Here is a 25,156-nt window from a genome sequence, read left to right as displayed (position 1 = left end):
AACACGAAAAATGGCATTGGACCAAAGAATGCAGCCTCCTTCCCCGCCGGTCAAATATGTACAAAGTCAAGTTTGAGAAAGAAAGTGCAGGCCATAAAGCGATGTATTGATAGGATTTCAGGAAAGGTGGTTGAAATCACTTCCAAGGAGAGTGGAAGGGGAAAAAACATGAGCAATCATAATGAAAGGCTGAAACCTCATTTTCTGGACGAAAGGTACCTCTTTATGATCCGAATAAATAACATGTGACGTTTTCTGACGCTATTCACGCGTTCCGTTCCCTCGGGACTTTACACAATTTCTCAATTTACATCCACTGTGTAAAATCGCTTCCCGCTCAATACAAAGACTTGCGGTTTCTTCCATTGTCTGCCCACCAAATCGTTGGATGTGATTTCTCCTTTTTCGGGCTAATGTACAGAAGATTAGTATTGGATGACAATCTCTTTTTAAAAGTCTTGATAAAAAATCCGAGAATGAGGAAAAACAGATAAAACTAACTTGCGTATAACTAACAAAAAACAAGAACAGGAAGTATGGTACAACTTTTACAACACACATAATGAATTTTGAACACTAAACAGAGGCCTACTTCGACGTGAAAGGATATGAGATAACAGAACACGATAACAGGTCACGCAATTATTTCCCTCCTTCATGTCAGTCTTCATATCAGTTGTCAAAACAGGATCTCAGGGCTTTTCTCAACTTCAGAATATCTACTAAAGTCAGTCAAACCATTCCACTGCATGGCCATCACAGCCTTTAATCATTCTACCCTGTAGTAACAACTTGAGTGTATAAAACTTTTAGGAACCGAAAATCTGCTTCTCATGATCACTGACATGACTGAGTACTGACTTCTGCATTCCATTTTCTTTTTCTTTTCTTTCTTTTTTGCGGGTGGCAATTTCGTGGGTCTACAAAGAAATAACTTGCATTACAATAACCATGAAGTATTATACACGTATACCAAACAACGTTAAAGTTGGCTTTAAAGAGAAAAGATATAGATGAACAGAATGCTGGTAGCGGTTTTATCAATATCGCAGGTCTATACCGTAAGAGAACTGGTAATGATTCCGCTTTTTTTTTCGGAACAGTCTAGTATCAATAATTATGTTTAAACTGATTTCAATATCCCAAAAGTCTCCCATTCACCTGTAAAAAAAAAAGTCGCATTCTATAAACTCACATACTGAAATATTACGGCAATCGATTGGGCCAGTTTGTCCTCGCGATTGCACACTGACGAAATTGTTCGGTGATCTTTTAACGGATAGGTGTCTCTGTGTATTCTCAAATCAAAACAAACTTGCCGTTCATCTCTATGAAACTAGGATATGATACATAATTAAATGAAGAAACAACGTAAAGTGGAAACCTGCTTTTGTTTTCTCCTGAACAGTTTTGATGGCGGTACTATACATAAGACACAAAGAGTAAGGATAATCAATTTTGTGTCATGACAGAGCCAGTACTTCCTGCACAGATTATCCTACTATACTAGTACTCGGGTCCAGCTGAAACAGCAGATAATCAGGAAGAGGTATCGATTTCAACGAACCGGATTCCAAGGTGGGCTCTAATTCTCAATTGACTCTTATTTTCAAACGTAATATATACAGCACAGTTAGGATGTACTCATGCGAACAGATAAGTGCGATGCCACAAGAGTTATGCACCATTATATTGCAAGTAGATAGGATCGTGTCTGGTAACGCGCGATATTCATATCAGCATTGGATCGTTGAAAAAAAAAAGAGTTTATTTCCATTGGTTTCATCGCCCAACTCACACATTACCGACACATCTTGAGGAAGAGAAATATAGGATGACAAGGATATGGTTTAGACGTGTGTGTGTGTGTGTGTGTGTGTGTGTCAACACAATATCTCCATCAAGTATCTTGTCTGGTCTTGCACTCCATGCACCAAAGTCCTCCTCGCTCAAGATTTTCACTTCGCATTACGTATTTTAGTAATGAAATTCTGTGTATAACCACACACGCAAATGCACATACCATTACAACAAGCACAAATAAACACGCGTGTATTTCAGAAATTTATTCAAGTTGAAATCAACCTGAGCGGGAAAGAAAAACAAAAGCAACTAGAAATGTCGCTATGGCGACTGGTATGCCTCCGCCATAATGCATGCATGGTTCTCCAAATAGGTCTATAGCACAATGTCTTGACAATGTGTGATGACAGTTTCACATGACTGGCAAAATATTAAAATGACAGGTTTGTCACAAATGCATTGAGTGTTCACTTTCCTTGAACTAGGTTTATTCGGATGAATGGATATACTGTCTAAGAGTTCAGGCATTTGGGGATTTGAGGATTTGTACCTAACTTTGTACCCTTTTATAAGTTTAAAGAAGAAGTGAAATTTAGCACTTTCACTTGACCTTTGACCTTTTGACAAGAAACTTCCAAGAGAATCTGTATTGGATAATACATGCATACACTAAGTTTCAAGAAAAATATCCTGCAGGCATTGCATGGATAAAAGAGAAATAATGACATTTTGATGAGTTGACCTTGACCTTTGACCCATGACATTTGACCCATGACCCCTAAATTCCCTACATTATCACTACCAGTCAGTACATTCATATATATACAAAGTTCCATGAAGATACCTTGAAATATTTGTGAGATATGGAGAAAAAAGTGGAATGTTAACATTTTCACTTGACCTTTGACCCTTGACCTTTGACTTCATGACTCAAAGCTCTCTCTAGGGAATCTTTATTTGGTAGTTCATGTATACACCAAGTTTCAAGTAAATAGCTCCAGGCATTGCATAGATATAGGGGAAATAAAATTTTGAGCCTTTGACCTTGATCTTTCGACCTTTGACCTTGAGCATGTGCGCCCAATAGTTGATAGGCACAACTTCGCCCACTCATACATATAACTTTCATTAGGATACCTCTAACAATTTTTTAGATACGCTGTCCACAAAATTGATTACGGACGGACGGACGGACAACCCGAAAACATAATGCCTCCGGCGACACTTCGTGGCGGAGGCATAAAAACAAACCTGAATTGCCTTGAACTCTGTAGCATAATCGTATTCTTTGATATGAGCGTGAAAAATAAAATCATGCACACACATGCACACACACACACACACACACAGGTGCGCGCGCGCGCGCGCGTGTGTGGGTGTGTGTGTGTGTGTTAACTTGGAAATATATGAGAGTATAGTATGAGAGAGTTTGTTTGTTGTTGCTGTTCTTTTAATATGATAGAGATTCCATTTTCTGTTTTTCTTTTTTAGTACTTGGCTAATTTGCCTATAATTACACATGTACTTTTTTTTTGGAGTTAAAAAGAAATTGACCGGACAATTAATCCTATTTTTTTCTGCTTGATTTCTGCCTTAAAATGAATGGAATGATTATTTTTGTTTTCATGGAATATGTTTCGCACATGCATGAACATTTATGACAAATGTTATGTATATGATATGTATTTTTTTAACTGTTATATTTTCAAATGAAATGGAACAAAAAATAATCAACCTTTCTGTATCTGAAGGTTTCAAAGTACTATCTGTTTAATAAATGGGACAACACACGCAGTATCCCTTAATTCTATTTTCCCCTCTCTCGTGCCGATGACAAGAGCGTAGTGTTGTGTGTGATCCTCTGCTCGAACTTTCGTTTTATAAAAGCAGAAACATGGAAAGTATTTGAAACATATTCAAGTAACAAACTCTCTCAATGTGACGATACAATTCAGAGAGTCTAAAGCAAGTCTATTATATGAGCGGTCTATCACAGCCGAATTAAACGTTGCAAGAGTATAATAAATGGGGTATTGTGGTGAAAAAAAAAAGCAACGAAAGAAAAACATAAACCAGCAAAATTTCACTATCGCTTTCATCGGTTTCACCAGCCGGCATAAAGCTTTCTAAGCTGGATAATGACGCTGTTGAAAGTAGAGTGAAAGTATTTTGAGTGTCTTTCTCACAGTTCGTACAAACAATGTTATAGTTTCCATGGTGACAATCTATACAGTCGACGGTCAGAGTACCAAGCTGGGGAGAAAACAACTCCTGATACCATTGTTTCAACATCCTCCTTTATCTAAAGAAAAGAAGACAGTAAAAATCATTACCAATTTCTTTGAAACTTGGAGTTTAACATAAATTTCCACATTATCGAAGAACGAATCTGTTTTCCTTGTACGTGTACTGTCAATTGCATCAATCATCATGACAATCATTAAAATTTTGTTTCATGACACAATCACTATTTTCTTGCTCCATGTCACAACCGATTGTCACTTTAAATACGATGATGTATCAACCAACTACAACATCATGCATGGAAAATATAGCAGAATGTCATAATAACTGTAACCAGCTCGGTGAAATGCCAAAACCGTACATAGTACTGAGGAAGTATAATTATTGTGTTCTGTGAATGTATCTTGGTAACCCAAAGTGTAGTGGAAGAACGACACAGGTCCAAGTGTATGCGTTTATGAGGAAGATGAAAACATTGTTCTATATATCATGGGACTTCCGGACACAAAATAGTAATCCTATACGTATTTTCCTGTTTGCAAAATCAGGGAGGCCCACTTCCTTGGTAAACTCGAACTAACATAATAAATACGCAAACTACGGTTTCAAGGCATGCAAAGCTGGTATGTATTGCCTAATATTATATATGATGCAATGGAGTATGTCATGAGATGTCTGTTTTCATAGAAAGTGTTAAGATGGACGCAAGTCTTATAAGGACGGGCATATCACTGCGGAGGAAGAGATTATATAGGTGAAGTACTGATTATTTGGTTCGCGATCTCATAAAGCGAAATACCACTCCATGTTTATACTGAGTTTGCTTGGCAGAGTAAATCAAAGAAATAGAATGGCAGAAACTCTTAAAATTGGACATCAAAAATTATTTGGTATTTGGTACTTATTTATAAAATTGGTTTTGAAATGGCTGAGATATCCAAAAACGAAGTAAAACAAAGTGGTCCTAATAACAAAAAAGTGGGTCCCACTATACCATTCCTTTAATCATAAAGACATGGGTTACAAGAGACTGACATTTTCGACTGTCATGCCCTTTCCTATTCATCTCTCTTTCTATGCATTACGAAACAGAAATTCACCACACCACTTTCCCCTAATACTCTCTGATCTTCAATTACGCTTGTCGAGCTTCATCCCCACAAAAAGGTTTACGCGTTCCACTCAAATAGTGGTTAAGAATGAGGAGGGGTTGATCACTTTCAAAATGAGATGAGGTCAGAGCAGGGAGATGGAAAATTGTGAGGGAAAAGATCAAATAACTTGAAAACTGATGCTCTTACCATGGAGCTACTTCAGTACTTCATGCTCTTATACTAATTTACTGAAGAATATTTGTTCCTCATGCTGTTTATTAACCTAGTACGTGTATACACGTCTGAATAATGTCAGAAATCCCCCCCCCCCCCCCATAGTCGAAATGCAAAAGGCCGGTTTTACTATATGTATTCATAATCACCTGAAAACCTTGATACGAGTTATAGTTAACCTACAGTTCCAAATGAATACAAATTGATATTTCGAATCCACTTATTATGCATTACTTGTTACGTCGGGTAGCCTTCAGGCAAGCCTTCTGATTGTCAAAAACTAGTCTTTGACAATCCTATCATCACCACCCTTTGATGAAAATCAGTGTGACATCTTATCACGATGAATTCAATATAATGAAATTCAATATAAAAATATGTAAAAATTACGAAGTTTTTGTAAAAATTGATAATTTTAGAGTAACATAATAGGAATATGCAATAATTTCATAGCATGTAATCGCATTTCATTTGGGACTTAGAAGGAAAATTTTCAATATTTTGAAGAGGTAATTCCGACATTTATATCGTAATCTGCAAATTGACCACGATAATTTATATCATGAGTCCATTCTGTTTCCAAATTTTAATTCAACATTTAGCAGTTCTACACTGTAAGGACTATGCTCTATACATAGTTGGTTTTAATAAATGAGTAAAATCAGACAACTACTGTAAAATTATCCAGGTATCATCAAAATCGGATCTACAATATAGTTAAGTTCAGAAAGTGATGTTTATACAAAAAAAAATTATAAAAGAGGTGTGTTATGATACCAAATAGCAACCACAAATGCAACCTACATGTAATGAGGTGGTGACGTCACGACCTCATGAATATCCCATTCATTCAAATCTCAACTCTTTTTTACTTAAAATATGTAAAGAAAATACATTTTCACATCAAAGTTTCTTGCTGGAATAATCTTAAGCGAAGATAATAAAAATAGCCTCAGGGAGAAAAAAGTTGTACTTGATATATATTATTACTGATCAAAAACATGGTTTCTACATCGTGGACAAAGCACATGGAGATTAGTGAGATTTATGACACCATCGCCTCTGTCCGTTTGCAACTAAATCACTTTTTGGTGAAAGCATACAAAACTTTAAATTTACTAAATGATTCTCTATTCAATTTCTGATTACATTTATATCATTCTTTAAATTGCCTAAACTTGCTGCCCTTATTTGCGCTAACTTGGCGTGAAATTGCTTTTCAAGGCTTAGGTAAGGAATTTTATCTACATTAATGATCTCAATAACCGGCAGCGCCTTGATAAAAAGGCTACTGGATATTATGATACACATGAACATATCTCTGGCCTCAATCATAAACAACAAACGTATCCGCTTATTCAGTACACAATCGGGTAAATCAACATAAACTTACTATACTCGACACTGTATTCACGCTGTACTTATTTATCTATTCATTTATCATTATTATCATTATTATCTTTAGCTGAAAGTGTACTGGAAGGGATTCCAGAAGGCAGGAGATTCAGAGGACGCAAGCGCAGTGTGTGATGTAACAACATAAAGGAGTGGACAGGAAAGAGTGTGGCCGCATGTAGTAAGGCTGCCATGAACAGAACAGAATGGAGGTCCATGGTCGCCGACGGCACTTACGAAGAAGAAGGTGAGAGTGAGACGGAGCGGTTCCGTAACTAATGATATTAAATGATGACCATGGAGATTGTAGTGGATACTTCATGGAAGGACAGGCCTATGTAAAAAACTTCCTTCTGTGAGTCTCCAATCAGCGAGACATTCATTTTTAATGTGAACGAGGCTGTCACGCAAGGTTCAGAAAACGACAAGAAACCACATACATGTACATGACTGATAAAATAGTAGCAGTGTGAGCTTCACGTCTGTGCGTAACATCGTAATATACGTACACCTGACCTCCACCCAACCATCAAGAGCCTTCACATGATATCCCGGATTGAAAGTTTTGCTGGTATACACATATACAGTTCCCACAGACCTAATAGAGGGTCTACATGGGGAAGTATGTCTATATAGAGCTTGGGGGTATGGGGGTATATTACGTGGATGATATTCTGTGAATTATCTTTACCAATACAACGGAATCGTGAGGTTCTGGATGGAAACTGAACGCTGACGACGTTTCAGCGTTTGAAACTTGCACATCACACCAGATATCCAGGATAGATTTTTTTTTTTTCTGAATGAAAACATGTGGAGCACAGAATACCTTATCTAAATCATGGAAATATATTTATCCCCAGGGAGTGTATTGATGATTACATGCCACAGATAGTAAGAGACATGTCATTTATTTGCTTAGGCATACAGCAAAACTTAAATCATGTTGTTAGACAAGGAGCATCACTTGGAGCTGCGTTAAAACTTAAACGCCTTTACGTCTTTCAGGTATATTTCAGTATTTCAGTATTTCAGGTATATGGTTTGGAGCGGAGGGAAAATGCCACAGGTTTGAAGCTGGAAGTGTTATGCCGCGACGAAACTTTCATATTTAAATTTCTTCCAATTAATTAGCAGCAAAACTCTACTTAGCTTTGTACATGGTCAAGCAGTAAAAACTGCAACTTTCCTTAGAAATTCATATTGTACTGCCTTTTCTGGTCTTGCAAACACATTCTGTTCATCGAATGTACATTGTACTATAGAACGGAAGGAAAAAACCGAGAAAAATGTGTCGGACTATACATGGCATATCTGAAAACAATACCCGTAGAAAGAAAGCTTACCCTTCACATCGGGTTGTTCTAGGCTTGAAATTATGCAACATTTCACGACTCTGTTTAGAGTCGGAGGAGTTGCAACTTCATTATTCTATCAGATGTTCACTCTTTTAAACTGATGGAAGGTTTGAAAGCAATGACGTGATTGTAGAGCGTCTAATTTGCAAACACGACTACGACTGACATCACATTTTCATCAAGGCACGATACCAGAAGATTGTACAACTTTCTTCACTTATATCTAGCCGCAATGAAACTTTAGCTCTTCTGTTTGAATGATGCTGCGCGTATATCAATTGTAAAACTCAGTAACATGGATATTTTCAGTCTCTCATCTCCTCTCTCTCTCTCTCTCTCTCTCTCTCTTTCTCTCTTCGAGAGACTGATATGAGTGCTGTCTAGCCAATCGAGGTATAATAACAGCCAAGTTTATCAGGATTCACTTCAGATTCCCGAAGACATGTCGATTTTTGATTTCCTTTTCAGAACACAGTTACTACGAACACTCCCCTGCATTGAAAATAAAAGCAGAGTTTTGTCAACAAATATGAAAATCTGAGAAACATTTTGTAATAAGGAGGGCATAGGTAAGTGTGTGAAAGTGCATGAAGTATTGATGGTACCTTAATTTCCTGAAACCTTCCATTATCACTACGTATAGAAATGAAACAGTTCAACAGTAACTTTCGAGTAGACAGAGAAATCCTTTATTTAAGCTTTTTCTTGTTCAGGTTTCAAAGGAAATACTGGTCTTTCATAACAAACTGCTATAATTCCCATGCTCCGTTCTTGTCAAGTCACGCTCGTTTATCATGGATGCTGAAAGTGGATTGCAAAGACAAACAATATGTCGTTGTTTTTGGCTTCAACGCCTATAAATGGTCACATCATAACACTCTCGACGACCACTGCATCAGCTTTAAATAGCTAACATAGCAACTCGTAGGCAAACTGCCGAATTGTGGCGATATCTTATTACACACACACACACACACACACACACACAAGGGAAAGAAAAACAATATCATATAAATATATCACAGAGAGTGAGAGAGTCAACAGATCCAGCGCGAACCTTCACGTCATACAAACACGAGCTGGTATTGTGAGCAAATTACGGAAATCGATCAACAGCATTCTTCCGTATCCGATAATGCCATTACAACGCAGGAACGATTTTCATACTGTCATACTGTACACTGGAATCTGTACTGCTCTAATGAACAGTGAAGTGAACACACGAGTTCATTTGGTAGGCACCTAAAAGCTATGACACAATCAATCATGCACGCTATACATTATCAATTCTCTCTGATTCTCTCTTACTTTCTCCTCTATTTTTATCCGTATCTGTCTAAAGGGGTATATAAAGCTTCTGACGCTTGGCGGAATGTAACGCCCTTTTACGATGACAGAATTTAAAATGTTGCAACAGAGAGCGGTGTAAGTATCAAGGTCAGCGTATCCTGGAACATGTTCCAGACAAAAATAAGTGAAAATGGTGACCTTCGTCGCAGGGGATTACACAGCTACGTGAGGGGAATGATATTCACCTACATTTAGCTTTTCGCATTCAATCCAAAACCTTGGGCCAAGATTAAGTCTTCTCTTTTGTGGTAAAATCCAACACAAAAGGCACCGCGAGGTTAATTCACTTCATGTCGACCGATCTTCTTGTCGCGTGTATAAAGAGAGAGAGAAAAAATGCTGCACGATAATATTGTAAATAATACTTGGTGTCAGACTTCTTGCTCTGCTGGGCACGTTCCACCGACTGAAGGCAGCTTGTTTACACCGTTCGTTACACGGAGTAATGAACGATAATGGCATTTGATACGAGCAGTAATGCCACTAATGTACTTCTAAACGCCTTTTCGAAAAAAGAAAAGAAAACCATTTGTTATGACATGTTTTGTTCTGTTTATTTTCTTGTTTTCTCCACACAAAAAAGTACAAAAAAAAACATCACGTATCCACGATGTAACAGACAGAATCAATGCAGTAACTGCATTTACTCGTCTTGGCTGTCAAAAGGTCGAACGCAACATCGAAATCGTCAAAATTGCCCCCAAGGATGAATCTCTATTGAAGTGGTATCCAAATGTCATGTATCTCTGACGGTGATTTATTAGATATCTTTTGTACGTCTATCGTGTCTATGTTTCTGTTATGCCTGCGTTCTGTATTATACCGATATGCATTTTTGTATTTGTATCGATTTATTCACCAATCATGGGCTGGATAGCCCTTTCTGCAAAATGTCATTTTTTTCTGTATGCACAAATAATAATGTTCCGATGGGTTCTAACTGTGGATGCAAACAAAACAAATTTACCAGAATGGACAATAAAATCGAATTGAATTGAATTAAACTGAACTGAATAAAAAGAATGTCACAAGGAATACCTGTGAGATAACAACATTGTGCAGTCCTCATTTATTCACTACAATTATGTGTAACGTGTTAGCTCAGGATTTGGTTGTAGGAATTAACGAATCAAAAGCCCTGAAGAGAAACTCCATTTTCATTTCAATTCAACTTTCACTTGATAAAACGAAATGTGCGAGAAAGTGATATTGCAGGTTTCTTTATGATCGAACGAAACTATATACGTCATGTGATTTAAATAAGTTTCTCTTTTACATGTACTTATTGTATTTAAAAAAAAAAAAGATCTTGGTCCTTATCAAGATTGGCAAAATCATATGAGGTGATCGTACCGTAGCTTCACAATACCCTATACAAGGGTTTGTTCTTTCTAGGAAGGCTACCTCTCTGCTCTTTGCAACGGATAATATGATACATGTAAAACAAGTTTTCGTCAATATTCTATATAGCTATCAAGTAACTATAATCCCCTTTGAAATCATCGTTGCTAATTCCTCACAACTGTAGAATCATCTGCAAATGGCATTAACATTTCTTCACTCCAAATGAATTGTGAAACAAGACATAAGCTGAAGATTTGTAAATAGGTTAAAGACAAATTTGTGAGGACCAAGGGGGTATTGTGTGATACCTCCTTGCGGGGACTGAACAATCGAAACATGAACTGCGCATATCATTATGTGATCCTCGCCATATATCACACTTTTACGAAACTACGTGTAATTCATTTTTGAGAAGTCATAACTATATTATTTAGGTCAGATTTTCATGAAACTCTCACTACGCTGTTTGTTTGATCCATCACGTCCTCGGGAAAAAATTGTTGCAGAAATAATAATCTCGAAATCATCACATTTTCTTCATTTCGCTGGTCTATAATCGGTAATTATTCTCATACCAAATGTAAATAGTTTATTATCATTAAGCGATTTACTTTTGAACGGATTGAGTGATTTTCCTAAAACTTCACACACGTGTTCTACTAGGTGTTTTCGCATTCACTGAATCCACATAATTATGTAGGCCTTATTTAGGACACGGAAATTAAAAGCAGTATTTACTCATTGCATTGATGACTTCAACTGGAAATAATCATGCATGGGCATATACACGTACGCATGAGCTGCAATCAACGTTGTCCTGAATTTTCATTTGTGTGTTCTCACTACAAGTACGTATATCACATTAGTCAATGCATGGAAATAGCGTTCGTCCCTCGTTGCAAATAAACAGCAATTCTTATTGATTAGCAGCGCACGACGGACTGAGCAATGGGTGTATTAATCATGCAAAGTAGTGTAAGAAGCGAAGGCTACACAGTGCAAATTACTGTATACATGCATGCGATGCTCGAATACAGCTCCGCGTATTAGTCCATGGGCCAGGCCAGATATTGGTACCATCTGAGGTGGCAATACCTTTTTGGTGTCATTTTGTTTGTCGGGCATAGATATGCTTATCAAGCTATGATAGCATTTCCAAATGAGTAGCTTAGTCATAGTAAATGAATTTTAAACCAATTTCGTCTCGTTGTTATATCCCTGTACTTCTGAATCGAGACCAACCGCTATACAAAGAAGAGCACTGTCTTCTGTATGTTCACAGGTGTTCTGTTGTAAACGCGGTGCGCTTAGTCTTTTCTTTATTCAAGGCAACAAAGGGAATATCCAAGGGTTATGATGTCCACAGCGCTTAGTCTAATATTCAAGACTGCGAAGGGAATATCCAAAGCTTATAATACAGTGCATATCCCTTTATCTAAAAACAACAACAACAACAAAGCAATTTCTAGTGAATTCTAGCGTATTTTTCAATTATTTATCATTTTCCGGTGAAAACGCTACGGTGAAAACGCTAATACCACGCCAATGTCGTTTTTTTTCCATCCAACAATGAAAGATTATGCAAAAACAATGTACCGGTACACTACAATACATTATAATTAATAATGTTGTAAATGAACAGAGTGATTTTTGTTTAAAACTGATGTATTTGTTGAGAGGGTGGTATAAAAACAGTATAGATAATCCCTTTTATTAGGAACTTTAAATATGATTAACGGTACATTGTTCTAGATAAAGACTAAGCGCACCGCGTGACAGCTGTGGACATCATAACCCTTTGGATATTCCCTTCGCTGCCTTGAATAAAGACTAAGCGCACCGCGTTTACAACAGAACACCTGTGGACATGCAGAAGGCAGTGCTCGTATTTGTATAGCGGTTAGTTTCGATTCAGAAGTATAGGGATATAAAAACGAGACCAAATTGATTAAAAATTCATTTATTATGACTAAGCTACTCATTTGGAAATGCTATCATAGCTTGATAAGCATATCTATGTCCGACAAACAAAATGACACCAAAAAGGTTTTGCCACCTCGGATGGTACCAACAACCCATTTTTCGGCTCTTGGCCCATGGACTATATAGCAAAGTAACTTAGAAAGTGATGATTTTTTTTTCTTTTTCACAATAGAATATACAATGGTGGAGCAAATGATCAATATGATCATCGATCGAATGCCTTATGGTTATGTTCTTTACAATGAGGTAGCTACAAAACCAATTGTCTGGAGCGATGCAACCACCTGTTTGATATACAATCAATTTACGCTTGTATATGTGACACGTATAATACCCCCTGGTGGGAGACACGTTTTGACCTGTCGACTTTGAACTGCTAACATTTGGTTACGAGTGTCAACGAAAACATTGTTCATTTTTAGCGTATTTAGGTGGGACTAACGTGATAGCGTACTGCTTCAGACCCACTATAGAGTATAGACCTATACATAATCTACAGTGCTGGATAAGAAGACAACAATTCGTGATGTCACAATTTTCAATGAAAACTATACATTCCTTCAACTCGTTTATGTTGAAGGTAATCATTCCTCTGCCTTCTGAAAGAGGTATGCACATTGCTCTTTCATCCATGCTGGAAAATGAAAATATGTTCAGTTCTCTTTAAATTTTCTTCATATCCATCATGTCCGTTTCAACTGACGTTACATACTGTTTACATATGTAATGTAGTCTTCTTATCCAGTGATGGCGGCACCGAAAAATCGGAACTTTTGAAAGGATAGTCCAATTTTCTTCAAACTTCATCCATGTGTTCTATATACCTATATTTCTGCATCCACACAAACCACGCGTAATTTGAGGTTTATCTCCATCTTGGGAGATGTGCACATGAACTACCTACTTACGATCGAAATGGCTTACTTGACTGGTGCTTAGAGAAGTTCAGGGAAAGGTTATCTCAATTTTCTGAAAGAAAACAATAAATCTATACGACATCAGCTGTGGTCACTGCTCAGGTGGCTGCGTACAATATGGCACGTCATTTTTTAGGTAAGGTCCAAAGTTTTTAAGATATGCGCAGTTAGAAATACCATTCTATCGTTTGTTCCGTTTCACTTCTTTAACAGCATAATAATGATAATAATCATAATTATCATTATTATCATTATTATTATTATTATTATTATTATTATTATTATTATTATTATTATCAACAGTACTTGTCAACATACCTCCTGGGTAATGACTTGGTTTTACATGTCTATATGGACGAAATAAGTGAGACATACAAACGGCCAGAGTTTCCCTGTGGTGGTATTTGTCATAATATCGCTGCTTTCATAATATCAAGTTTCATTCACAACAGTCCAGTTTATAGTCACCATGCCACGTGTTCTCACGTATTGAACTATTGTCATTAAATATCACTAGAAATATCGGAGACTTTATAGCCAGTTACCAGTGCAAATTCTTCCAGTCAACTCCATGTGAATACATTAATTCGATTCTGTACATAGTGGACAGATTAACTCTGGTCTGCAGTGATGAACTGTACTTGTTCTTTTTCACACTGTTTCTTCCAGGCTGTACCAATGACTTGAATTTATTCTCATGAATACTGAAAGTCCCGTCTGTAAACGGGAAAAGGACGACTTTATCAAGAGACATTTGATATGACAAGAGACACTGGTGCACAGATGATTAAAATAAAAAAACAAAAACAAAGAGACGACGGGAAAGTGAGCATAATAACAGGAATGACACTAACAATGGGATAACATGATAAAATACATTCTGCAGGTATCACGTCTTCGTTGATTTCTCACAATGATCGATTGGATAATTATAAGGCGTGTTTTATTTCCTTCAAGCATGGCACGCTATGCAACGGGGAATGCGAACGTGTAGCACTCTCCTTGATACCCATGTACAGTATGTCCAAAAAAAATTACAACGCGGCCTTCCGCAATGATATCTTTAAAAATAGTGAGTGAATCTTAATAAAAATTCAGGGTATGAGACTATAACTCATTGGCCACATCTTACAGAAAACCCCATTCGATTTGCTTCAGTGGTCAAAGAGAAATACGGAATTTTGTAGAGGATGTCGGGAATCTCTTCGGTCCAAGTTCTGTCTATTGTTCACACACAAGATCATCGAAATGCTAAACTCGGAAGAATCCGATTCATGACATGCTTTACAACAATCCACATTTCTCTGTGACCGCTTAACCAAATTGAATGGGGGTTTCTGCAAAATAGAGCTAAGATGTTATACCTTAAGACTCTGAAGTAGCACGTACACAGGTTGATCATAATAGGTGTTATCAATTCGAAAATCTGATTGTAATTTTTGGGGCGACTTACTACAGTATGTCCCCCAAAAAATTACAATAAGATTTTCGCATTGATAATGCCCAATATGATTAAATTTTTCAAATGCTACTTCAGGGTCTTGAAATATAACATTTTAGCTCTATTTTGCAGAAATCCCCATTCGATTTGGTTAAGCGGTCACAGAGAAATGTGGATTGTTGTAAAGCATGTCATGAATCAGATTCTTCCGAGTTTAGCATTTCGATGATCTTGTGTGTGAACAATAGACAGAACTTGGACAGAAGAGATTCCCGACATCCTCTACAAAATTCCGTATTTCTCTTTGACCACTGAAGCAAATCGAATGGGGTCTTCTGTAAGATGTGGGCAAGGAGTTATAGTTTCATACCCTGAATTTGTATTTAGATTGATTCACTATTTTTAAAGATATCACTGCTGAGGGCCCCGTTGTAATTTTTTTTTTTGGGACATACTGTATAGGCCTACTGATCGTGCGTCCAGTATGTCACGATGTACATGATTTTCACGTATCGCTCTTCATACTCCAGTTACGATGGATCGTATAACTAAACAAACACACAGCAAAATTATTGTTCAGTGTTGTTTTGAGACCTCTTTAGAAAAGGGTATCGAGTCAGTATTTTCTCATGTTCCACGCATGTCATTGGTGTAGCTTGTCCAGACAATAGGCCTAATTAAAGTGGAGATGGGTTCCGGAGACAATGCGAGATAAACGAGACAGATATAATAAAAACTAATCGAGAATCAAATTACAATATCACTTCTACCAGGAAACATTAGAAAAAAAGAAAATTATTGTTTTTGCGAGTGGTATGTTTTCTTTTTGTGTGTGTGTGTGGGGGGTGGGTTTAAGTTTTTCTTTTTTCCATTTTCTTTCGATTAAAAAATTCATGTCAGAAAATTTCTTCTTATATCATATAGGCCTACACTGTATACTTTTTCGGTATTTTAATATCGACATTCACCGTATATCTAAGCCTAAATTTGTATCATTATTTCACTTTCCGCTGAAAAAAAAAACTAACAAAAAAATCCAATCCACACACCCACATGAAATTATATCCAATCAACAGAACGTAATAGTTGCCAATACATAGCAGACACCAGCAAGTAATAATGTAACACGGAAATGTACTTGAATAACCGATTTCTAACTGTACGATGAAACGTGAAAAGATGAATCATGAATAGGAGAGCCTAGTTCATTCGACACCTCAACAAAAGCTATCCAACGTGAATGTAATAATGCCAAGCTATTTAAGCGTGGGGCCACTTTATTCGGGGTTTACACTAATTTAAGACTATGTTCATTATGCATTCTGCGATCCTTCTAATGAGATCAAGTTGTTTAGTTTGCATGGTGCATTTTGGCGGGCTCTCTTGGTGCGATGATATTGTACACCATGACAGACAGTTTGCTTTGGTGTCTCGAGTACACAATCGCAGTGTGTGAGGAATGCAAGGTGATGACTTGCCCTGGTATTTGTAATAGCAGGGGTTCACACACTTGTAGTCTTGTTATGTGCAACAACCTAGTCATTCTGTGACGAAAATGAAACACATACAAAGCGGACAAAAACATAGTGACTAATATATCGCCATATCAGTACGGAATTTCTGGCCGATGGCAGGTTTTAGCACAAAGTGAATTGTGAGGCATCGTAAAATACCTCCTCGGCTATCTACATAGTTTCTCAGTGAATCGATGGATAGCTTGTATGCACCATTGTTTCTCTCAAACCCGATGAGCGCAAAAAAAAAAAAAAAAAAAAAAAAAAAAACAGTCAAGCACTGGGGTTTACATGTTTGTCGATAAGTGGAATGAATGTGGGTAACCTCAATCGGGCGAAGGAGTGGGAGGGGCCCCGCATAATGTACTGGTACGCACTATTTCGCACTGAATACCCTGCCTGTTTGTGTTTGTGGTAAGCTCTTCTCGTGCTCTTGAGTGTTATGGCTCAGACAATATCTTTCAAGTTTGATGGTACGTTCAAAACTGAGTGCCAGCTTTTTTTTTTCTTTTTTTTTTTTGGGGGGGGGGGGGCAGAGAGACGACAAAGCCTATCACCAGGTTGGGCATAGCCCCATAGACTGAATACAATTGCTGGTAAGCTCCCCAATGTTCATTACATAAATTACAAAGCAACATGAAACTCGTTTGGCTGAAAACACATGCAAACAATCGATGGCGAAGAGTTTGTTCGTTTCATGCAAGACTACCGAGTACTTCGAGATATGAGTAAATGCAACCACGATTCCCTTGATTGCATGTATCTCCACACTGCGTGCAATTTGTAAGTGTTTAGATAGTTCAAGACAACACACTGATTGAGCCTTTCTGGTATATTAATCTAATAGCACTCTAGCAAGACACTGGACAGTACGATTTCGAGCAGTATGTTAATTGAATGCATTTGGTGTTGCATGCAACATTTCATACTTTTATAGAGAGAATGGCAATGAAGTCATTAAATGTGATTGAGAAATGAAGGTAGATACTTCTCCCTCCATGTTAGCAACCACAATCAACAAAATGATTTCGCTTCAGATACTGTGTGCTAAATGATCATGGACATTAACAACCTCACTCAGAACTACAAGGCAACCACATGTTGTTGGTGTTTTTTATTAACCACTAAATGACAATTCTCGACATCAAGCATACGATGGGGGATTCAGATTTTAACTTTTTGCGAGATAACCACTTTTGAAATATCAGGGGAGCATACAATTCTAAGAGGTACTCAAAGTTTATTTGATGAAAATCAGTTTTGAAATGGCTGAGATATAAAAACAAAAACACAGTAAGATAAAGTGATCCTATAAATAAAAGGTGGGACCCACCATTTATTAGAACCTTATTCTTTCTGGATATCTCTGCCATTTCAAAACCAATTTTCATCAATAATAAACTACGAACTCCTCTTATGTTATGTTTTACAAGAGGTTTCTCATCTCACAAAAAGTTGGAAATCTGAAGTCCCATCTTAACCAAACCTGTTAAACCATCCTTTACAGGAGGTTATTAAATAAACACTTTATACATCTTACCACCAGCCGAAATTGTTGTAATGTTGGAGCACTGAATATCCAAAGTAACTTCCAGGCTGATTATGTTGATCAGAGTTGAAAGTAGCGTAAGGCTCCCGAGTATCGATATTGCACCCAAACGTTTCGCCAGAGTACATAGTAAGTAACGCCACCAAAACCACCACTACCACTGACATGCAAGGAGTCCGCAGCGATCCCCGTGATGTTCCGGGGTACGAGCCATTGAGGCACACCCTCCGCCTGCTACACTCTTCATCGGAAAGTTTGGCCATAGTGTTCGTCATATTCCGTATGATTAACATGACGACTGTTCGCCCGTGATCGACGGACACGACTTCAGTCTGGATCCAATACACGACAACAGATTCACGTCCAGATGAGTATTGCTTACGTGCTGACTTCCCGACTCAGTGCAGTGAGTTTGTAACGCTTGATGAGCTAATGATAGTATAGTGTGTCAACACGATAGGTCCAAACTCCAACAACTCCCCACTGAGCTTGAGAGCGAGACAAGGTTTTTGACTGGCGACGCGACTGGCCCAGTGGACTGCGGAGCGGAACAGACGGAGCGGACGCCGCGTGTACGCAATACATTCGTAAGAAACCACCAAATACGATGTACCCACTACTACAATAGCGTGTGCACTGAGGTATATAACTCAGTCAACAGGACAGCAATAAATATGGGTCTGTCAGATGGAACCCACTAGGGAAAAAGCAAGTATAGTGAAGCAGATATAGAAATGTGGAACTACAAAAGATATTTGTGTCATCTCTCTTTTGGGGTGGATGTGTCGTACTTCACGAAATTCTCACACATGCAGATACGTTGTGGTCAGTTCCTCGTCCTGATATTGATAATACAGTGGCGCGCACATTATTGGCCAAAAACATGATCTCATCGAATTTAAGAAGATAATTACTGGTACAGGTGTACGGTACCACCTCGACTCGCACATTGAAAGACTCAATAAAATGCATGCTTGAAATCCCCCTTGTCTATGTTTCTGAGTGGCTTATATTTATTATTTTTGAACAGCAAGGCAAAACTTCTACTCGTTACAGTGTAATATACTATTGTAGTAAACGTGCATGTTCTGATACTCGTTTCACGTACTTTTAGTAATCATCAGCATGTCCGATCTGAACGGTACTTCCACATCCGGCTTCACCCCCCCACCCCCCTTCTCCTGTTTGGTCGTATAGACAGCGTATTGACTAATGAATATATTGCAATTAAAGGGACTGGTGAACACTTAAGAATTAAAGAGAATATTTACCTGGTATTAGAAGACGAAGTTACAAAAACTGCCTCCAAATCCCACTCAGATAAAAAGGCATTAAACAATGCCAATTAAGAAACCCTATATAGTGCTCCACTTCTGATATGCAGCAGAAGAAATTATCCGCGATGAATAGGTCTCAAAACATGGCTAGGCTATGATGGAGATATGATTTCATGTATATGTACTACATACATTGTTTCTACAATCTAACTTGTTCTTCCTTTCCTCCTCTTCTTCGAGAAGTTTATACGTATAGTATATAGTTTTTTGGTAGTTTATATATGTGTTGGTCGTCCACTTGTATCACACTGAATGGCATCTTTTAGAATATCTTTGACGTTTTTCTTTTTTTGAACGAGAGTTCCTGGTATACAAATATTCAAGTGAATAAATGCATAAATCATTAGCGTTGTGGCCACAGGGTATATAAATATCGTATATACCACCCTTAAAATACCGTTCCACTTTGAATATTATGTAAAAAGTGAAAAGTACCACAAATGCCGAAATATTGTTGCTTTACTGCACAGGAAAATAATGAATGAAGGGTGCGTTGAGAGTATATAATGATGATGGTATAGTGGATAAGACTCCCGACTCCCGATCGGAGGACCCGAGTTCGAATCCCGCCCAGTGCTTTCGTCCTTGGACAAGATGTTTTACCCACTGTGTCCCTCTCGACCCAGGTGTATAAATGGGTACCTGGCAACGCTAGGGTAATAATAATAGCAGGGCCCTCTGGTAGAACAGTGGCAACACTGAAGAGGCTACCCTGGGTAAATAAGGCCTTATTATTATTATTATTATTATTACTATTATTATTATTATTATTATTATTATTATTATTATTATTATTATTATATATACTCATAATGGGCATGTCATTTGCTCCTTCAGTACCACAAATTGTTGTGAATAAAACTCTTCAGAAAATGAATAATAGCATTTTATTTACACTTTGTGGATTGTTCTCAACCACCAGACATTATGGTTATGTGGAGCGTGACACTGCGAGTGAATCATTACACCATATAACAGTGCTATACAATAAACGCCGTATTTAGCAGCATTCGTAATCTAGTTCTAGTTATTTGTTGCTTTGCGATTCTACTGTTAATCTCCGGGTCAAAGCCCGTCATGGTGCTTGCATGTGATATACCGTCCTTGTAATTTTCAAACACCATATTTTTTCGCTCTGCTTCGTGTCCACCCCCCCCCCTTCAACGTCTATGTTGTTAACCTCTTCGCTTTTATGTGTCTGTTGATTTTCCATATATCTTTCTATCTATCTGTCTATATATCCATTGATCTATCTATCCATCTTTATATCCTTACCGGCGTCTCTTTCTTTGTCTGAAGGTTTCTCTTTGTTATATTTGTATGCAAATGCCTGGTGGATTGTTAACAAACGAGATTAACTTCCAGTGAACTCTGATGTTACTGCTCATAACACATTATTTACAGTAGAACTGCATTGAAGGTGCTTGGTTTCTTTCCTGTTTTAATCTAATAACACGATTCATCTTACGCCCGATCAACCGAACAAAGCTGGCAAAGTGAAAGGTTTAGTGTGCACATGTATACTTATTCAGAATTTCTAACTTTGATACAGCGATGCACGTACTCTGAATCAGTTTGCTTAATTTTTCTATTCACTTTGTGTGGATATAGTTATAACTATTTCGATACATCAAAGTGGAGCCATTGCTCCACAGTATACCTTAAACAAGTCAAAAAAGAAACAATAATGATATTGAAAAGAGAGTGATATTGAAAAGAAAGTGAATGTTATCATGGGTCCGATCGTAAGTGTCATGGAGATTCAGTGTCCCGGTTTCCCTGTATCATCCTCTTGCATTCGCCGTTTACGACAAGTTTGTTGTTCGTATAATATTATGTAATACTATGTCTTATCGTGTTTGTTGTTATTATTGTAAGGCATTGCAAACATTGTCTCATCTCCGATTAATTGAATTCTGAGTGTATTCGTCTTCAGTTCTTAATCTTGCGCTGTGATCGAGTCCCTGACAAGAACTATGTATACCGTATATAATAATCATTTTACCGTTGTTTGACTTCTTTCTGCTTCTCCCCTAAAGAAAACTCGTACACTTTGCGGAAGTCGTTAAACCAGTCCTCGATCACTTCCGCGTCTGTCTCAGATAATATAGTCCTCCGATATGGATAGTAGCCACTAAATAAACCGGAAAATGATACCACAATGATGTGGTGTATAAACTAACCTTTAAGTGACCATGAATTCTGAACTATCCATGGTCCCCAATCATCAATATTTCCCGCACTTTTTAATTTAGGTCATTGCCCTTACGTTGTATTTCATATTTTGCATTGTTGTTCATATTATTTTGTGCGCATACGCTAATTGATCTTGTGCAGACAACAACATGGCTCACAGCGATTTCAACATCACACGCGCGAAGAACTAACGAGAAGAATGTTCCCACAACGCTCGCAAAACATGAAAATAGCCAATGCAAAGACAGCTCGGGCCCTCAGGACATACTTAAGAAAAAAGGTCAGGATTATGAATACAATATTGCACATCAATTTTGAAAGTTTTCCTTCAGTGAAATTCTACGAGCAAAGTGCTGAAAGGATTTGGCTGGCAGTTCGTAAACAGAACTGTGATATGTGTATGAGCAAAGGAACTAGTGGTGGGGGAAATAAGCAATGTTTCTACAAAGCCTTAACCAATGAGACTACACTGCAAAATGCATCTAAACCTAGATCTATACGCATCAAACGATAAAATCGCTATACCCCTGCTTATTCTTATGAAATATGGGGAATATCTTTGTGGTGCCATATTCCATTCGGCCTAGTGGAATATGGCACCAGACCGCAGATTTTGTGTCCGTATTCAATATTGGGTATAACACAGACTTAAGTAGTTGGCCTAAATAGTGACAATAAATAATGTTTTCTGTCATTACCTATGATCACAGTCATCACTGGCGCCTTGTGAAAGTTTGGTATTATTGACGCCTGTCTATAATAGTAATCAGGAGATCGTTGGCTCGAGTCCATCCCGAGTATAAATTGCCTATAATAATGTTTGTTTGTTTGTTTTTTATCATGGCTTATTCTAAACCACTGACTAATCGATGTTTATTTACATCGATGATTAAGGACAATTTGTCCATCAGATGCAAATACAACAAAAACAAAAATAAAAACAAAACAGCTCGACACAAGAATTCATTAATTTGAAGAAAGCATGAATAACGCAGTACCCGCTGCTGTAACCGTCACGGATTAGCCTTGGTTGCAGGTCAGGCGGAATCTCAATTACTCTGTATAATATTATATCAGGGGCGGATCTAGGTTTTTATAAAGGGGGGGGGGAGGGGAGGGTGTGGGAGGGGGTGGCCCCCCCCCCCCCTCCCACAGTAGGGAGAATTTTTGAAAATCTGTGTGTGAAAATGGCGTTTTCTTGCATCTAAAACACCACTATTTTTGGTATAGTGGTCATTGCCAAATTACCCCCCCCCCCATGAAAATTAAAAAAAAGATAAGATTTAAAAAAAAATGGTCCCCGGATTTTTTTTTTTTTTTTTGGGGGGGGGGGGGGGGTTGCAACCCCCCCCCCCCCCCTCTAGATCCGCTTCTGTATATAGTAGATAATGACGCCTGTCTATAGCAATTCGGATGTCGTTGGTTCCAGTCCAGCCCGAGTGTGTATGCTCATGATCTTTATCATGCAAATAACATGGCTTATACTGAACACTGAGTAATAGGTATTCATTACATCGATGAAGAACAACTTGTCGATCAGTTGCGAAAATTGTTTTTTCTTTTAATTTAACCATGTCTTTGATTTCTATACCGCCCTGAGCTAGATTGTGTTAAACGAAAAAAAAAAAAATTTAGGCACTCGTCCAGACACAGTCTGAACCAGCAGAGAGAAGCTCTGGATGAAACGATTTCACACAATCCAACCCCACGGCCTCAATATCGAGGAGGGAAATGACTAACATTTTTCCCATTCTTTACGCGTTTTCCTATACTAGTCTTTTATTCCCGATTGATCCCTTCCTCTTGTCAGAGTCTCTTTTATACGGCCCTTTTCCACCTACACATAATACACACACTTGTATTTGCTTGTGTTTATATGTGCATACTATATGCAGATTATGTATACAGGCATGCACATATCCACATACAGTATACTAGTATGCATATCTCTCTCCCTGCATGTGGTTTTTGTGTTTTCCCTCTTTTTTCATGATAATTATTACCATTTTCTTTACCTTCACTATAATCAATATCTTTATTGTTATTATTATATTTTATATACACTTAGATTTGCTTGATAACTTATTGCGTTTGTTGGTTGACTCTTGTGTTTTGTTTTTGTTTTTGTTTTGTTTTTGTTTGTTTGTTTTTTTTTTTGGGGGGGGCTCTTCTTGGTACACCAGGTTAGGGCTTGCTTGTTTCCCCCCCCCCTTACTCTAATTGTTGTTGCTATTTCACTCTTTCCTTTCTTTATCCCTCTGTTGTTCGTCATCTTGTTTGATGTTGCATCCATATTCATCCTTATCCTTCACAGGTTGCCCCATAGTCTTCAGGATCATCACTGACCCTCCTCTGCCTTTTTTTCTGTCCACCCTCCTGCTTTAATCCCTCTCCCTTTACGCGTTGGGCCCCTTGCCCATGACTTCTAACCCTTCCCTTTTGTTTTCTTTATTCTGTATCCCTAGCCCTCCCATGACCGTTCTTGTTGTGTTTAGTCCTTATGTGATTGCTCCCTGCCTGCTTGTCACTTTTGCCTCTGACGAAGATTCTGCTATTAAGGATTGAAAGCTCAGGCCCCTTTTGACTCCGAAAAAAAAAAAATGGCTGGAAATGCTTGCCACCTTGTCGTCTGAACGTAACTATTCAGTTACGTTCAGACGACAATTGTCGTAGCATTCTTAGAGTTTTAAGATCGAAATTGATGACTTTGACTATATATTACACGATAAGTGGCTGATGAAGGTCGAATGGTTTCAGTCTCTGTCCGACTTCTCAGGTCACGGCGCGAAAACACTACCTTCTTGAATGACCGCGAATGAACTTGGCATATTACAGGATATTGACAGGCCTCTCGTAGTCTGATGTCAGACGTCGCTTCGTGCTCCAATGTTCTTGTTGATTTTGGTTTCAGGCTTCATGTAATTCGCTTCCGTTAAATACTAGTATAGTCCCGTGTTCGAACTTCGCCACCATGACCTCACGCCTTAGGCCTTGTTTGTCTGGCCCCATCTCACCTTCCTCGCGTAGTGGCAGGCAGCAACTCCTCTCACCAGATTAACCTCCTCTTGTAAATCTGACAAGCTTCAACCTTAACATGGCATTCGATATCAGAATACCAAGTGCCTGACTGTGGGTTCAAGAACTTTAGAGATGGGTCGTAGAACAAAATAAATATAAATAGAGAATGCCATGAAATATATAGGTTTCGTTCAAACCAATTAAAAGATCATGTTACGTGTGCATATTATGTGCTTATTTCAGTTGACTTACATGACTTATGGGGTTTGCATGTTGCATTGTTTATCAACATAAAAAGAATTTCGAACTCTCTCTCTCTCTCTCTCTCTCTCTCTCTCTCTCTCTCTCTATATATATATATATATATATATATATATAT

General features: G+C 37.9%; 1 protein-coding gene across 1 annotated transcript in view; it reads right to left on the bottom strand.

Moving 5' to 3' along the window:
• The window catches only part of LOC139728554 (integrin alpha-9-like), a 68,942-nt gene extending 50,246 nt beyond the window's left edge, over positions 1–18,696 (bottom strand). Inside the window, exon 1 of the mRNA XM_071639491.1 lies at positions 18,218–18,696. Within this exon, the coding sequence (XP_071495592.1) occupies positions 18,218–18,519 (302 nt within the window). The 5' untranslated portion in view covers positions 18,520–18,696. The remainder of the gene's footprint in view (positions 1–18,217) is intronic.
• Positions 18,697–25,156: the final 6,460 nt, after the last annotated feature.

Source organism: Diadema antillarum, unplaced genomic scaffold, assembly GCF_040938485.1.
Source record: "Diadema antillarum isolate AM-2024a unplaced genomic scaffold, OU_Dant_1.0 seq00000183_RagTag, whole genome shotgun sequence".
NCBI lineage: Eukaryota > Metazoa > Echinodermata > Echinoidea > Diadematoida > Diadematidae > Diadema > Diadema antillarum.
The sequence above is the reverse complement of the archived record's forward strand: the minus strand, read 5'-3'. Positions and strand labels throughout refer to the sequence as shown.